Raw genomic sequence first — 18,455 nt, forward strand, 5'->3', positions numbered from 1 at the left:
ATAAGGCAAGAATAGCCGTTTTACGTATAGACATAGAAAATCTTGTAAATTTTCCGTTCAAATCAAATTTAATAAAATTAACCCGTAATAATCATTACTAGTAAATACATCTTCATTAACGTTATCAGGAGGCACGGCAGTGCCTCCGCCAAGTCGAGCCTAAATAAGTTTATAATGCAACAAAACAAAACATATATTTTCTTGTCACGAATACCTGTTCGTAATTTCTTATAAAATCTCTTAGTTCCTTCTCTTTGTCTTCGAGAGTCGCGTAGAGTTGTTTCATTTGATTCAGCAAATCAAATTTCTCCGCCTTGAGCCTCTTCTTGTCGGCCTTGAGGGCTGGAACAAGAACAATATTACATAACACTGTTAAATTGGTCTTACGTGATTGTTGACGATATTGTGAGTATATTCCAAGTTACGAAGAGACGCGAAAAGTTCTGTTTTTAATTAGTGTGTGTGTGTAACAGATATTATGTAAGGAAGAAAACTGACCAATATGAGTTTTCGACAGAATTTTTAGATGTTTTCTATAATTTCAATATACGAGTACATACATATAATAATGTAATATACGAGTACATACATATAATAATGGACTCTACCGGGAGGCAGTGATTTGGACTCATTGTTTTATATTTAATTATTTAAGTTTTAATATTTCTTTTTTTGTTTAAATTATATTTTTTGTGTATATTGTATATATATTTTAAGTTTGTAAATAGATAGATATATTATATATAATTATGATAATGTGTGTCACTGTGCTGTATACACTGTACATGTATAATCTTCAAAAATGTGATATTCATTTCATTAATTTGTTAATGTATAATATTGGTGAAGACACTTTTAGATCTATTAAGTTCACCTAACGGGTCCAAAAGTTGTTGTCCAGGTATAAAAATAAATTCATGGTAGAAATTGCTTAGTTTACACAATTTTATACCTACAACTGTTTATGGCTCAAAGTATAAAACGACTGTACATAACACTTAGCGTATAGACAATGCTTATATTGAACCGATAAGAAAACAACATCCTTGAAACATATGGTACCCGCGTAGCATTCCAATGTGGGCAAGATCCCGGCCCCAAGTGACTGAAACTCTTTGAAGAACGGGTTTGATTTCGTTACGTCCTTTGTGTATCCGATTTCTATGCAGATCCTCAATACTTGGACAGATGTACTTTAGGAAGGCGGATACGAAAATAAAACGAATCCACACAATTTATATACAATGCATTTTCTCTTCAAATGTATTGTGAACGTTAAATTTCCATTATTTTATTTGTTATCACTCAAACCCATTATTCTTTTTAAAGGCTTTGTATAAGCTTATGAGAATTGAACATCACACGCGCGTTTATTTGAATGAATGAAGAATAGCTATTATTTGCGCTACCCTTGTTGGTTTACCCTCTTTACGTAGAAGCAACAATAGGTACAATTATAATGGCATGCCTTTAATACAAGTTAGATGAAAACGAAATAGGATTAACTTGTACCAGTAAACATATATGCAGAATAAATGAAATTTAAGTGTTCATCTCACGTATTACTTTATCCAGTGTTGAAAATCAGTGTTGTATCTTTTCACTTTCCTTATCGGGCCTTTTTCCTTCCTCACGGGCTAATCTGCGTAATAACTGACGCGATTTGGACTTTCACGGAATAAGGGAAGTAAATTTAGTCTACTTCTTAAATCAAAATATTAATAACTGGGTAAAACTGCGAAGAGAGCAGAAGAGCGGTGATAGCCTAGTGGTTAAGAAACGAGGCCTCTTGACCGAGATCAAGAGGCCGCGTTTCTAACTAGCACTAACTAGTTTCTAACTAACACTAGGGCACTAACCCTCGGGGTCCGAGGTTCAAATCCCAGGCACACACCTCTGATTTTTCAAAGTTATGTGCGTATTAGAAATTAATTATCACTTGCTTAAACGGTGAAGGAAAGCATCGTGAGGAAACCTGCATACCTGAGAGATCTTAATAAAAGAGTTCTCAAAGGTATGTGAAGTCTACCAATACGCACTTGGGCAGCGCGGTGCACTACGGCCTAATCCTTCTCATTCTGAGAGGAGACCCGTGCCCAGCAGTGGGACAGTAATGGGTTGATGATGAAAACTGAAAAGTAGGTACACACTAAGTTGCGTAGGAACGTATCTTATGTATTGGAATTCTGAATTACATTTCTCTTCAAATATTTTTTGTAATATTCCTAAAGCTATCTCTGGATATTAAAGGCATGACGAATAAAAATCCAGCTACGCAGCGTTCGGTTATACTAAACTAGAGCACAATACGTATTATTGCGACGAGTTCGACTAAAATCGACACAAGAGAACGTTATTGCGACACAATACAAGCAATCATGTGCCCGCAATAGGTGGTGTGGCGTGCCCCGTTTGTCGCACTCTAATCCTTTGTAGCAAGATACTATCCCAAGATCTTAATTGTACTAACGACGCAAACTTTACGAAATACCTATGTTTCCGAAATGCTACACAGTAAACACAAATTTGCATTTAAATACAAGTGGAAGTGGAACTTCTTTGCAGTGAAAGACAAACGTCAAGAAAGTCTGTAAACAACGGAAGATTGTCGACTCAAGTATCTTAGTAGGCAAGCTGCTTATTTTTTGGTGACGGTTTTTCGTAAATTCAAAAAAGATAAGGCGTTCTCTTAAAGTAAGATTGTGTAGATAATAGAATGCGTATTATCGCTTATCGGAAAAATTGTTCGTTGATACGTGACCAGGCATACTATTTCCTCTAGGATTACTATTTCCATACTAATCGCAACTAGTATGGAAATCCTTAAGATATACAAGGATCTTTCCAATTTTCGATGTAAAAGTGTTGAAAAGGTTAAGTTAAATTATTATTCTGTTCAATCAGGCTATTTTAATCATTCTTACAAACAGTAATAATTATCGTACCTACACATTACGATCGAACTTAATATTATATATTTCCATACGATTGAGTATAAAGCAAAATTTACTATTAAATAATAGAAAATGAATGGTACAATTAGTATTATTACCACAGTGAAATTGAATTTCAATTCAAATATTACAGTAATGCTGAGAGCTTTTAATATAATCCTTAATCAATATTTGATTAATATTACTTCCCGGAATTCCTAATACTACAATGGCATCGTGCAAAGCGAGTGGAATCATGTAATTCGTAGTGAGTTACTGTAATCCAGTAGCAATTAAATGTTACATTATATATTACATAGCTCCCGCTCGAGTGATATCAGTAATCCTGCTACCGATCAAAGAGGTTCATAGGCGAGATACGAATCCTACGAATAGTAAGGATCTTGTGGTACTGTCACACAACAGTTATAAAATTGTAGAGTTTAATTGAGTTTTCGAAAGATATCGTGTTCATTCATATACGGGCAGATCAAATGCTATTCATGTTTTTGAAATAATTGAATAAAATACGTCATAAAAAAAATGTGAGCCGTCACGGGACGCCTGGCAGATGTGAAACATCGACATTATTTTGTAAAAGTAATATGCAGAAAAGAACATATTGTGATAGGAACTAAATATGTCATAATGATAAAATAAAATATTACGATTTTTTTCCAGATAACGATGACTATTTATTGAATAAACATTTATTTTCATTAAATACAAAAAATACGAATTTTTTCAAATCGTGACTACTTAATTCGTTTAATCAGTGACTTCGGTAATAGTTATTGCGCATGGCGACGCGTCGCCACACCGTACACACTACTGCATATAGACTGTATAATTGTATATATATACCATCGTATAGCGTCGCCGCGGCATGCGTCGCCACTCCAGAAATCGGTTTTACGTGCGGCTATAGATGTTTCACATCAAAAATTGTTTACAAATATTATTTGCAATGTCAAAAGCAATTAATGTTATTTTGTCTTATAACAGTGGCTTAGAAAATGACAGAAGATGATTACAATTTTACAAAGTCGGCATATTTTTGATCAACAGATTTTGTTCCAATTTTCAGCGCTCCAATACTGATCGAAACACTATAACATTGTTAATTTTAGGGACAAAATGTTACCAGACAAAGCGTTACCATTCACCGGTAATGTGAACGCACCATTACGTATTTTACACTGAAATAGGTATATGCGATTTCCGGTTGGTAATTCGTGAATATGTAGACTGATAGAGGTAGGTAAGATTGTGGCTTTGTAGGGGACGAGAGCATTAACATTCAATGATGGTAACGTGCTTTCCATCGACGAGATAATTGATTGTAGATTATTATTAAATGTTACACAATTACACTTTACGACAGTATATGTAGTATATTGATTTTAGAGTATTTTTATCTGAATTCCATGTCCTCCACTCGAATTTCACTTTCACGTTAAATTCCATGGATAGGTACATGAAATTGTAATTAAAAACTCAAGTCCTTTCTGTAGTCTCTTTTTCTAGAGCTTGATGCCGACTTTATACAAATATTATGTATCTTTGCAATGTAATAAAATAACAAGTAAAGTCAACATCTGTACAATTACTAATGGAAATTAAATTCCTGCGAAAAAGCTTTAGTTTTCACACTAAACTTGTATTGCTGAGGAAAGCCGCATTCATTCTAGATATTGATAGTAAAACTACCTTTAAATACAACACAAATACTAAAACCAATGTAAATAGTTTGCTATTACACAAACACTTATATTTCGAAAGGTACATCCAAAAAGACACATTTAATATTCTAAAATCAATATAAACAGTTTACATAACGCTGTTATGGAACTGAAAGATTAATAAGTTGACGAAATTTTGGTAAGCACACAAACATTACGGTACACACATACATACAAACGGTAGAAAGTATATTCAACTACGACACGTAGTTCTGTGTGGGTTATTACGGAAATTTTATGAGTTTGATTTTAGTTGTTTTTAACGACTTCAGTTACAAAGCTGGTGAAATTATAAAGCGATCTAGGCACGATATGACCGGTGAAATTGAATGCAAAAGTAGAATTGTAGGCCTTTGTAATTTGAATAAATTACTGTTGATTTGTAGTCGGATATTTTTATAATGTTAAAATCTATGGTTTTGGCGTGTTATTATTGGAATCTCAAAAACGAAAAACAGTTAATATCACATTTAGCTATGTAGTTCTACGAAAAGAGTACCTAAATAGCTACATGCGTACAATTCATTGCCTGTGATAGCATTACATCTTCCATTAACTACATTACATCCTCTTCACAAAGTTCAGCTCAAATTAGAGAAGTATACGAAATAGTGTTGTTACATTACGGGCCTATATTGAGTACGATTGTCATCAAATTGTTTATTTATAGTGTTAAAATCAATAGTCTAGACATGAAAGGGACCTATTGGGACCCGTAAAATGAAAAAGCAGCCCATTTCACATGTAGCCAGTTATACGAAAAGAGAACCAAGTAATTACATATGTTAAATTCATTGACTGTGACAGCATTACATCTTAATATTACATTAACTACATTACATCTTCAGAAAGTTCAGCGCAAATTAGGGAAGTATACGAAATAGTGTTGTAACATTACGGGCCTATATTGAGTACGATTTTCATCGAGGTAATGACTTTAGTGAAAATGTCAATGGAAGTTACAAAGCGACCCGAGGACGACGTGACCCGCGTACACAGCGGCAACCAGGTACTCACGATATTATGAGTGTAGTTTATCAAAGTGACTTTTAAAGTGTAAAAATCAATAATCTAGACGTATTGATTTTAACTACAATTGGGACCCCTAAAACGAAAAACAGCCCATTCCACATTTAGCTAGTTCTACGGAAAGAGTACCTAAATAGCTACATACGTACAATTCACTGACTGTGACAGCATTACAGCTTAATATTACCTTAATTACAGTACATCTTCACAAGAGTATAGTTCATTAAACTGTCTAATTATAGTGTTAAAATCAATAGTCTAAACGTATGGCCAATAAGACCCCTACAACGAAAAACAGTCTATTCCACATTTAGCTACTTTTACGAAGAGAGTACCTAAATAGATACATACGTAAAACTCATTGACTGTGGCAGCATTACATCTTCTTCACAAAGTTAGGCGCAAATTAGAGAAGTATACGAAATAGTGTTGTAACATTACGAGTCTATATTGAGATAATGACTTTAGTGAAAATGTCAGTGGAACTTACAAAGCGACCCGAGGACGACGTGACCCGCGTACACAGCGGCAACCAGGTACTCACGATATTATGAGTATAGTTTATCAAACTGTCTATACTCTCTCGTATCGGCTTCGCAACAAATTGGACTACTCGCCAGATGTTGTGTCGGTTTATGTATAACAAGGCTGGATAGGTCTGTTGTTTTGTAGAACACGTTGTATGTGACCTTAACTTTTTATATAAGTTTGCTTATGAACAAATATTACATTTTTCTACTGTATCTGTAATTTTATAATCTATGAGTCAATGTAAATAGATGAAGAGTTATTGAAGCTGTCATCTAGTTTGTTACCACACTTTCGTCGTATCCGTGTTACGTCGTGTTCCGATCAGGAAATAAAGTTCATTCAATGAAATCAGTAGGTATAAGAAAGAACATTCAAACTTTTAAGTGTCCTTAAGACTACAAGAAATAAATATATTATGTTCAACCCAATTTCAGTTAAGTACGTTTAATTTACTTACTCGATCAATTGTAACAATGATTTTGCTAATTAACTCTACAAGTAATCGTACATTATTCTAAAATGATTGTAGATTTTGTGTAACACTTCAGTAAGAGTGAAGTAAGACAAATATAAATTCACTTACAATTAACGGCTTCCCTCGCCAGAAGCAGCTCCTTCTCCAGCTGTTGAGGGTCCAAAGGCGGTGCGTCCTGTACATCGTTTTGGGCGCGTTCCACCAGCGCATTGCCGGCCTCCCCGCGCTCTGCTGCCGCCACCAAGAGCCTTCGTACTCGAGTTAGCTCTGCCTGTAGGGAAATCTTGATTATTACTTTTTACGTATGTAAGTTACAACAATAGCAAACGAGTATGTATGCACAATCAGGTGGCAAAGAGGATAAAGTTTAAATTCTCGTTTAAACAGTAGGTATCTGCCTATGTTGTCCCTGTAGTTCCGGGACTAAAATTGGCTACGGTATCCCCTGCCTGTCGTAAGAGGCGACTAAAAGGGGGCTTCCGGGGTTGCGGGCGGCAAGAGTGGGAGCTCGAACCGTCCAGCAAGCGACCCCGGGAAGGACGGCGGCATGTGTGGTCGCATACTGTCGTAAACACCAGGTGTGCGGGAGGAGCACAAAGTGCTCCCCCCATGGCAGAGCCCGACTGGGGCATCGCGCTCAGAGAACTCCGGTTGTGTTCCATCGGAGATCCCGGAGTTCTCCACCAAGCGCTGAGGACGGCCACCGGGGGAATTTTAGTGCGGTAAAAATCCCACATAACCCAGCGTCGCTCCCACGTCGTCGGGTTATATGGGAAACAAAAAAAAAAGAAAAGGCCTATATATTACACCCTTCAAACCAGAACACAGCGCTTTTAGGTAAAAATAGTTTTGTAACTATAATGAAAATACTCGTAGTCAATAATTTATTTTTCTTACAAAAGAAAAGGAAGCATCAAACCATAAGCTTTACGGAATGAAAGAATTCCACCATAACAGCCACATATTTACAGGTGAAGTTGTTAAATAATTTAATCAGTGGCCCAACTATCTTTGCTGTTTATAGTATGATAAACAATCATTGTAACAAGTTCTTGTTTTGTGTGTCTTCATTTATTGTGTAAACGTAATCAAAGCGCTTCAATCAATCGCTACAAACATAGCGTTTGTAAAATAAACCCAATTGTGCGAAGTAAGTCTTAGAAGTACGTGAGAGGAGTACATACTGTGTCGTTACACGCGCTAAGTAAACAGTTTGTCATAGCGGGCAGGGGAGTAAAAATAGCTCGTAAATTGAAGTGGATAGGATACACGGAATTCCTTCCTTTCGCCACCTCGGCTCACTTTACTTCGCCGTAGTAGGGATGGCGATTCTTTTAGGAAAAGATCGATTTTAAATAGATTTTAATCGAAGGTTCCAAAACAATATGTAAGACAGTGTCCACAAAAATGTATAAGACTTGAAGGTAATTTTTTTAAAAAGCGATCTTTTGTTGCTACTTTAAGAATTTATCGGCGAAAAAATCCGTCTTTTGCATTGACCAGAAACGGAGATCAATACGAAACCGAATGTAATGTTGGTTTTCTGGTATTTGGAAACACTTCATCACTACTGGCTAGACTCATTACTTTGAATTGTTTATGAAACAATATTTTTGGTCTATAAAATCGATTCCAGATCGACATCCCCACGCCGCGGGATAGGTATAAGATAGTGCACCTAACTTCAGAACAGGATTTTGTGGTGAAACTAAGCTGTTTTCGCCTGAAATCTGCGAAACTTTATCGAATGAGATTCTCGCAAGGCGTTTTGGATTTGAAAAGCAAAGTTTTTTGTAAAACAACCACGTTACTTCGTAAGTCTCGCAACTTTTGGCTTTTGCCGCATAACGATGTCGTGAAAATTATTCAGTGCTAATTTAACCTTGACAAGATTTTTTTATCATTCGAATTCTAATTTTCAAAAGAAAGTTTATTTATTTCGTTGGTTTAGATTATCTACAGCGAAATGTATTGAAATATTTCATATTTACTGAATCACCCATAAATAAATCTAGTTAAAGTTTAGTAGTTAGAAGTTAGTTTTAGTAGTTATATTTAAATGAATCTAGTTTTAGTTAGTTCTAAAAATGAAGATTAGAATAAAAAGCGCATTGTTTTTTTTTTAAATAAACATACATTATTTTTTACGTAACCACATTTAGGTACTATATTTTAAACATAATATAAACAAGGTATAGGTACCATCGTTAGTATAACGCTCTCTATAATAATTGTAAAAGGTTTGTTCATCAGTAAAATGTTAATACGTATGAAATATGGGCTATAGTTCTTCATTCGACCCACAGCTGCGTGGACCCCTGTCCCAAGCGTGTATTGCATATTACTGAACACATTACATTACTGAGTTTTCATCCCTCGTTATAATTAGAAACATTTTAATATTTTGCGAAATATTTTAAATAAATTGAGGGCAGTATCTTGTAATTTAAATTATTAATAATAAGCACTTTCTCTGATTTAGGATAAAATATGTACCTACTTAAAACATTTTTTTACAAAGAATGGGTCGTGGGGGTCGAAATGTGTCTATAATGAAGTAGTGAAGCCTCATGAAAAGAAAATACTACTGCGAACCTTAGGGGGTAAGATTTTTTTTACATGTAACTGGGTCATACCACGAAAAAGGTTGAAAAACACTGCACATAATAAATAAATAAAAAGTTTTTTTAGTACCTCTTAATCAGAATAATATGAATTAGCGCTATTTATAAATAATACGTCATAGGAATCCTAATAGAAAACATCGTAACAACATTTTTGTAACAAACAACACAATTATTAATCATTTAAAACGTCACAAGATGTCTCTCAAAACTCATAACTTACACATAGCAGCCCTTTTCCAATTTATCCATGTGTGCCCTTATCAAAAATGAAACCATTAGGGCTCGAACACAAAACTGCGATGCGACGCGATGCGAATTCGCAACGCAGAAAATTGCGATGCGAATTGCTGCGATGCGATATCGTGCGGCGTAGCGTCTCTCAGGGTGACCAACAACAACAACCACTGTGCGATGCGAATCAATTCGCAAGTTCTTGCGATGCGTCGAGGGAGCTCGCAGATTTTTGCGATGCGACGTCGCATCGCACTTTTGTGTACGAACCCTTACTTAGCGTTAAGTTATACATGTTACAAAATGTGAAATTATCTGTAGCCTTAGTTAGGGTGAGTTCTCAGTATGAAAAAAGATGATTACTTTTTGACAAAATAAAATGATACATATTTATTTGAAACACATCATAATATATTTCTTAATTTTATAAAATCTTTAAGTTATTATAGTTATCATTTAGTATAGTTATCATTTGCCATACCAAATAGGGTTACCTACTTGGTATGGCAAATGATAACATTTGCCATGATAACATTTGCCATACCAAATTCAAATCCAACCAAATTCAATTGCAATCAGCGCCCCTAGCGGGTTGTGTCAGAACTTGGATATTGTATGGGCCAATACGTAAACAAATACCAAAACAGTCATACTTGTCGAAACGTAAAAACTCATACTAAGGGTACAGATCCGCACGTGCACACAAACCTGCGTGACAGGAAAAAGATCAAAAGACCGTTCATATCGCTTATACTGTAACCATATATGTATCTTATTATATAGTTTATGTCGTTGCTAGTGTAATCGTGTATCGTATATACCTGTAGTCGTTCATTCTCGAGCCGGAGCCGCCTGGCCAGCTGTGCGGCGGTCAGCAGGCCGGGGGAGGCGGGCACCTCTTCCTGCCGCGAACGGTCCGACCGCCCGCCCGGCGACGCCGCCTCTGTTCAACATATTTCCACATCAAGAAATCTTTTATAAATCAAGGCATTGCGCTGTTTGTATTGTTTAGTTTCGTATATCAAAGCAGGTAAATACATTAGCTGTCTCACGCAGTCATTTTGCCCTCTTTTATTATATCCTAGATTAAAATGAAAACTTTTTAACAATATTAAAACAATAGAAAACAGGTAATGAAATATTAAAACAGGTAATGAAAGAGTAATTAAAATGTTTGTAACATAATCTTCACCGAGTTTACAGTTTTCTTTAGTAGTACAATGAATCTCTTTTATTTCAATGGCTAATTAGCTTTTTAAAAAAGCAACGCAGAAAGAATAGCGTTAGAGGAAAGCATCTAAGGATCTTTTCATTACTGACTGTTTCCACCTGGACTACCCTTTGTTTAACATATTCCCGTATCACTCTAGATCACAGAGATTTACTCAGAAATACCTTATTTCCACCTACGTGGTAGAACTCTTTGTTTGAAAGAGGCGTTATTTATGATTTATATAGAAATGCATTTCTATTTTCAAGTATGGAAAATAAATCTGTTATTGTATCTGTTATTGTTACTGTATCTGTTATTGTTGCAGATGATCAGACATTCTGCATAAATACTCTGTAATATGTTATAACGTAATTGTCTACATTCAGTAGGAAGATACTTATACTCTACACTGTGGAGTCCATAGTAGAATAATAAATGCTTGCAGCAAATAAAAGTAGTTTTTTAATGTAAAAACAACAGCATAAAACGCTCGGCCATCCGTAGAATATTATCCTTAGAGGCTACTATTCACTTAACATTTTCATATTCCTTCAGGGAAGTGTTGGAAAGCTTAGCGACTTTCTTATTCTTTAAACAACGGTTTAATATAAAATGATTGTTATTTTAATATAATTATATTTAATTAAGAGTTTTTATTGTACCGATACCATACCATGTTATGTTTGCATTTTCGAAATATGCCTTGTGAAAGAACACAACTATTTATTGATCCAATTTACAACTTTTTTATTAGGTGACAAGGGGACAATCTTTTCCTGGTCTACCCAAACCCATCTAAGGAATTTGATATTTTTGCATTTTAGAGAAAGATGTTAGGAGCTAAAACCTGACGAATTATTCAAAACAAATTTTATGAAGCACTCACAGTTCAATTTTGTTAAATAATAAATATTTTATAACATAGAACCTGCGAGAGCTTTGATCACAAAACAACGATAAAGTTTTATTATTTCATGAGTATAAGCTTAAAAGTGTTATGAACTGTTGAACACGCAACAATATAATCATGTATGAAAATAGATTATGTCGATGTGTTATTTCGCGTCGCTTATGTTATTACCATATTGTTTCTCGATTGGAATAACCAAAAAGGTTATTTTAATTTGTAACTTTAGGAACATTATAAGTACAATTAAGCTTATTGGTGCTTGACTTTGTATAAAAAAGGCTAAACGCGAGTCCGACTTGTACACTTCTTTCTTTCTACTTTCTTCTTGTACGCTTCTGTGAGCCCGACTCACACTTGACCGATTTTTATTATTAGTGATTTTACTTTGACTTTAGAATAACACGGAAAAAGTTTGACGTTATATAACAATACATACGACTTTTATTTAACGATAGAGCAAATACTAATATCTTTAAAAGAATCACCTCTTCTTTAATAACTCATCTTAGTTTTTAATATTTTATGTCCATTTTTAGGTTACCTATTAGTAAATAAAACTATTTCTACATTCACAGCCCCACACTAAGATCCCCTGTATCGTGGGTGCTATGGACACACATACAAATCGAGAACCAGAAACCTAAATTCATCATTTACATATCTGTCTGGCCGGGGATAGAACCCGGGACCCTCTGCACGTCAGACCGGTATGGTGACCGCTCCACCACGTGGGTCGTCTATAACATATGTCGTCTGACAAAGCAAATTTTTAAGTTTCTAAAGTTGACCTTGATTGATAAATGATTGTTTATTTCAAGGTAAGAGAGATGGATAGACGAACGGTTAGTTATAAGGTTTATTTTCGTGCGGAACCTTAAGAATACAGCGTTTTAGTTTACGCCCCAGCAATATAAATGGAATTGGCTATGGACGTAAACATCGTAATAATGTGAAAGCACTAGCACGAAACCTACAACTTAGTGTTCAGAGAATACGGTGTAGGGACACATTATAAATCCATACATTACCATATTATTATAATAGATTCGTTGAACTTGACATGTTACATGTGTTCATATTTAAATAATTTAGTACCTACATATAAATATTTTACTTTTGTTTTACAATCCAAGCTGTACATTTCTAAATACAACATATAGAATTCTCACACATATAATTTTACGTCAAATGGAGCTCTTTTATACAATACAGATCTCTCATATTAAAGTTGGGAAACTGTCCACGGGTGTATGGACTTGGAGGCAAACATAAACTGGTGTAAAACAAAAAAATAGTAACACTTTATCCGAAAACAAAGCCAAACACCAAACATGTAAGTTTCATGTCTAACATTATCTAAAATAAATCAAAAAGGTACTCATAACATTCTCGCTAAAGAAAAGGACGTCAAAACCTTTTAAGCAGCGTCGTAAAATATTGATGTTTTAATTAAGTAGTAATTAAAACCTCTAAGCCAAAAGCACGAAGCTTTACGGAGTCAGACAAATTAATTACAAAATAAATGTATCATGTTGAATGTGGTACCAGGTGTGCGGGTGCAGCTACGAAAGAGATGCATTGACTACAGAAAATAAGACCTTAACGAAGGCAAAGATAAATCTGTTTTAGAATCCATTTAATTAAATGACAAATAGCGTAGGACTTAGCCAGTCTATTCTCGTCTACGGTACCTAACATTAATTTACAGATTGATAGGTACTTCTTTAAAGTTATAGTCCTTAAATAGATCTCACTTATAAATCGTATTTAAATGAAGATGTATAATAAGGACTATTTTTCCACGCTTTTATTAGCTTGATCTGTATATATGTAACGGAATCTTTGAACTCAATTTTTACCCACTTTGAACGGTCCGATTAATTTTAAATTTTGAACACTTATCAACAACCGACGACAATACACGATTTTAATAATTTTATCCCATTATCCTTCTCAGGATTGCCAAGATTAACGATTTTCCTTATGTAATTGGTTTTTATTTTTGATGTGAAACATCTATAGCCGCACGTAAAACCGATTTCTGGCGTGGCGACGCATGCCGTGGCGCCGCCACGCTATACGATGGTATATATATACAGTCTATATGCAGTAGTGTGTACGATGTGGCGACGCGTCGCCATGCGACGCCATTTATTGCCATTTTATTTTATCATTATGACATATTTAGTTCCTATCACAATATGTTCTTTTCTGCATATTACTTTTAAAAAATAATGTCGATGTTTCACATCTGCCAGGCGTCCCGTGACGGCTCACATTTTTTTTAAACTATAATTTATTTCTTTAGTTAATACAAACTGCTAATCTACCTACTCCACACCGTTTGTCACTGAGTAGTCATTATCGAATTATATCTATAACTGGCCTTAATTAGAACAGAATTCCTTTTTAAAATCGATATTTCTATGTTAATGCAACCGGAAAACAGCGTCGGAAATAAATGTGGTAGAGGACGGGAGGACAGAACCTACAGAAAAACTACAAAGAGGTATTTTATAAACAAAATAATAAAATATATAGTATCTATCTATCGCTTCACAAATAAAACATTATTTTGTTATTGTGAAAATTATATATTTCATATTATGGGAAAGGAATAATAGATACTGATATTATTCAAAACAAAGAGACATTAATGTCTATTTAAGTTAAGAGAAAAATAAATGAAGCGATCTTAGTAATTGTACGTCTGTCTATATCTGAGTTCTATTTAAGTAAATATTGAGACTCATTAATCTCGACTTTCTGTATTCTATATTTAAATGTATTCTTTTGTGAATATGGTATTCATTTGAATTTATATACCCGTATTTTTCGATTTACATTTATTATGTACACTTCACGTTACTCAAAGGAATTTCAATAAATAATTTCATTTTGGAGTAAAATATAAATTTAAATATGACTACTTTATAATATTTTTCATGTTTATTTTAAAACTCTTTTTGACTTTAAATAAATTTTACATATACAAAAAGGTAATACTAATAAAATAAAAAAGCAAACTATATTTAAATAAAGTCCATAAAATTCTCAATCGGTTTATTATTAATTAAAATGCTTAGAGATTTTTATGGTTAATTGGACATCAAAAAGTTTTCCTCTTTATCGGAAAGCGAACTTGCATATGCGTAAACGAGATTATATCTCAAGGCAGCATCATTAACGAGGCTATTATACTCAGATAATAATTATCTGTAGTTTTCTTTGACTATAGTATAATTTTGACTAGTTTGATACTTAATTGTTTTATACGATTATTTACAACTTTCATATATACATATTACAGCCATATGAAAAATCAAGAGTAGGTATTAAGAAACTTCTTTGCAGGTATATGAGACACTGTAATATAAATCACTCTTCGACTATAAATAAATAATAATAATTATTATTATTACAAATAAGGTATATACTTAAAAAAACATTGTACTAAGGGAGTTGGCAGCAAACATAAGGTCGATTAGGCGTCTAAAAGTGAAAATTCATATATTTCCAAAAATATATAACTTACTGAAATTCCTTCTTCAATAAATTTGTTTCTCCTAATTGTAAAAGTAATACAACAAAAAAATATATAATTTCTTCGAAAAATTAATAAAAAGAAACTTTTCGTCTTGGCGAGTTAGCGGCGTGCAGTTGCGCAAATGAGCTCATTCCCCGAGGCGAGCTCATTAGCGGCTCCGATGATACAACGTGTAGAAACTTTGAGGTAGTTTATTCTTATACAAGGAATCGTATGAAATTTAATTAATTCTTCGCCTTTATCATACTAATTAGCTGCTTCGACAGCTTTGTACAGTAGCAATAGTACTTTGTAAGCTGCGCAAACAGAGAACTTAAAACTCCGAAGTTTTATGATTTTTATGCATATTTTCTTGAGAATTGAATTAAAACAAAGTTGGTTTCTTAGCAAGTTGGCGGCGTGCAGTTGCGCAAATGAGCTGATTCCCCACGGCAGCCTCATTAGCAACGCTGCGGGTAGAAGTGGAAACTTTCAGCCAATTTGTTTTTGTAAGATCTACTGATATAAATAAATCATCTAACAACGAAAAATTATGTTTAGTGATGTTATCTTAGTGTACCTAATTTACACCAAGATAAAACTCTTCATGAAATTATGTATCACAAAAAAGCTTGAGTAAAACATACAGTTAGTAAAGAATCAGGTTTTAGCACTAGTAGTCATAATTAACTAACTACAGTTATAGTTCATTCATGCGTACAACAATAAATTTTTAACGCTATTCGTTATTGATAACTACAGCTGTATTTCTAGGTCATAATTAAAGTGCCGAAGAAATGCGTTATAGCTCCAATTATTCCGAACAACACAACAAAAACGATTCATAAATAATTTCACTCCATAATTCTAGACACATCTATTGTGCTTGCCCGCGAAACCCAAAAAAGATTGTTTAAGAGATCCTTTTATGTTTTACATAGTCTGCTCTTCGGTAAAGCGATTATTGTATACTTGACAGGCCTACAAAGCTTCATTTACAAGGGTCTACATCCAATATTAAAAACCAGTTCGTAAGAATAGTAAAAGTCGTTTTCTATTTCCTTGAGTTCCAATATTTACAATGTAAATAAAAAAACAAATACACGAGTAGTATAGGCATCATAAAACTTTTCTTGGACATCGAAAATACTGAAGGATATTAATTACTTAGTTGTTTATTCTCCTTAAATAGAAAATTCATCCGATTATTTCAAATGTAGTACAAATTGTCTCACCTCCATCGAGTGTTGCAGTGATATCCGCCCTTGGTTCAGGTCCATCACTACTCCTGCCCGGAGATGTAGCATCAGGAAGAGGCACCTCTTCTTCTGAGCTATCTGCGGGGTCTAGAACGTTCCGTTCACTCGTGTTGCTGTTACCCCCTATTTCAGCGTAAGTACCGCTATCACTGCCGTTTTGAGTAGCCCATTTCACCGGAGATTCCAGCTTCCCGTTCGCCTGATTTTCTTTATTGTCGTCATCTGCTGAATAAGGAAATTAATCAATATCCGAAATGAACGGTTCGAATAGCAATTTCATCGAAGCGATAATGAGTTCCATTCATTAGGAGTACCAACCTATAAACGGATTATCTTTCCCGTTCCTAATAGACAGCCGCGCCCTATTCAGTGTTCCCTCTTTGTCCCCATTTAGTGAACCGTTGCGCGGTTTGTCGAGAGTGCTAATGAGGAGTCTTCGTTCTGGAGGGATGGGTCGCGGGTCCAGGTCAGACCTCTCGAGAGCTGAGCTGGCTGGTGTGATGAGCGGGTCAGCTGGCTCGGGCTCGGAATCTGCTTCCACCCTAGCTCCAACTGACACCTGCTCGTCCACCATCTTACGAAGTTTCGCCTGGTTACAGAAAATATATTTAAAGTTAGAATAATTTTGAACTTCATACAGTAGATTATTGAAACTGATCATATTACTGATTAATAGGAATTAAAAGAAATTGGAGAATACATATATGCTGTTATACAAACACCTGCCTCCTTACTACTCAGATTTGCTAAACATAATATATAGAACACCTTACAAAATATTATTTATACACTTAATACTAACAATATACAAAATACAAAAAGTATAATAAAGAACCAATTTCCATATTTATGTGAAGAATTAACGCTCCTTAAGGTTTATTTCATACACAGAGCTTTACGTAAACTACCCAATATAGGGCGTGCGGCGTTTTATCTGCGTCTATTAATCTGAGCAATACCGTCTATTCAGTTAATATACCTGTCACCGTTTGACTTAATAGCCGTTTAAGGATACAAGTACGCTAAAATGGTGTTGCGTCACACGGAATGTTTACCTATTATCTATGTACATTGTACGTGTACATTTAAGACAATATGTGTGGTTTTGTGGTGTTACTAAACCCGAGCATATAGACTCATTAGTCACGAATTGTACTAAATATTCCGAAGTGAAGTGAAAAGTTTGGTCAGATGAAAGTACGTGACAATGATAGGTTCAATAAATAAAATACTTTTTATATGTATTTATCTCTCTACTCTTATGCAATTTGGTCATATCATATTCTATTTTGCTCCAGTACCTGTAAAATTTATTTTTTTAAACAAAATATATTTATAATAGAATCACATGGAAACTATTAATTTATTGGATAGTATTGAAGTCTAGTGTAAATTATCAAAGAAACAAAATGACTTATATTTCTGAGAAATAGTAATAACTTCATTTATATCAATTCACTGACCGGATCTTCAAAGATCTAAAATTTCACAATCATTGAATATTAAAGGGGTTAATGAAAGATTAACAGGGACTTGTTTCACCCCTAAGTAACGAGGAACGATCTAAGTAAGGAATTACTTATTAATGAAATGGCAATAAATGTCAAAGCATTCATTAGCAGTATGAGTGCAGTTACTGAGACTGATAATTAAATAGAATGAAATCAACTGAGACCACTCAAGGCAGGTGTAATGGAAGTCTTATTTACTATGCATTGGTATATTTCAAACGATCAAATGGTTCAGTGAAATATATGAACAAAACAATGAGATGTGAAATAAAATGAAAATAACATAAACAAAATCATGTTTCATATGTGATTGTTGACGTTAAATTTGAATTTATTTGTGAACCATCATCATGAGATATCCTACTTTGTCAGATCGACTACTAGATTTTAGTTATACTTCTTCAAAATTTCTTTAGCAAAATTTTATATGACCTACGCTAACTTTTTTTGGTAGCACAAATCTGTTAA

At 34.3% G+C, this 18,455-nt stretch overlaps 1 protein-coding gene across 1 annotated transcript in view; it reads right to left on the reverse strand.

Moving 5' to 3' along the window:
* The window catches only part of Liprin-gamma (liprin protein kazrin), a 183,418-nt gene that overhangs the window by 21,274 nt on the left and 143,689 nt on the right, over nucleotides 1-18,455 (reverse strand). Inside the window, exons 3-7 of the mRNA XM_073093171.1 lie at nucleotides 16,795-17,065; nucleotides 16,453-16,698; nucleotides 10,390-10,511; nucleotides 6,819-6,981; nucleotides 215-342 (exon numbers count right to left, since the gene is read on the reverse strand). Coding sequence (XP_072949272.1) covers nucleotides 215-342; nucleotides 6,819-6,981; nucleotides 10,390-10,511; nucleotides 16,453-16,698; nucleotides 16,795-17,065 — 930 coding nt within the window. The remainder of the gene's footprint in view (nucleotides 1-214; nucleotides 343-6,818; nucleotides 6,982-10,389; nucleotides 10,512-16,452; nucleotides 16,699-16,794; nucleotides 17,066-18,455) is intronic.

Source organism: Epargyreus clarus, unplaced genomic scaffold, assembly GCF_041222505.1.
Source record: "Epargyreus clarus isolate Ecla_fem2 unplaced genomic scaffold, WU_Ecla_fem_2.2 ptg000004l, whole genome shotgun sequence".
NCBI classification, from domain to species: domain Eukaryota; kingdom Metazoa; phylum Arthropoda; class Insecta; order Lepidoptera; family Hesperiidae; genus Epargyreus; species Epargyreus clarus.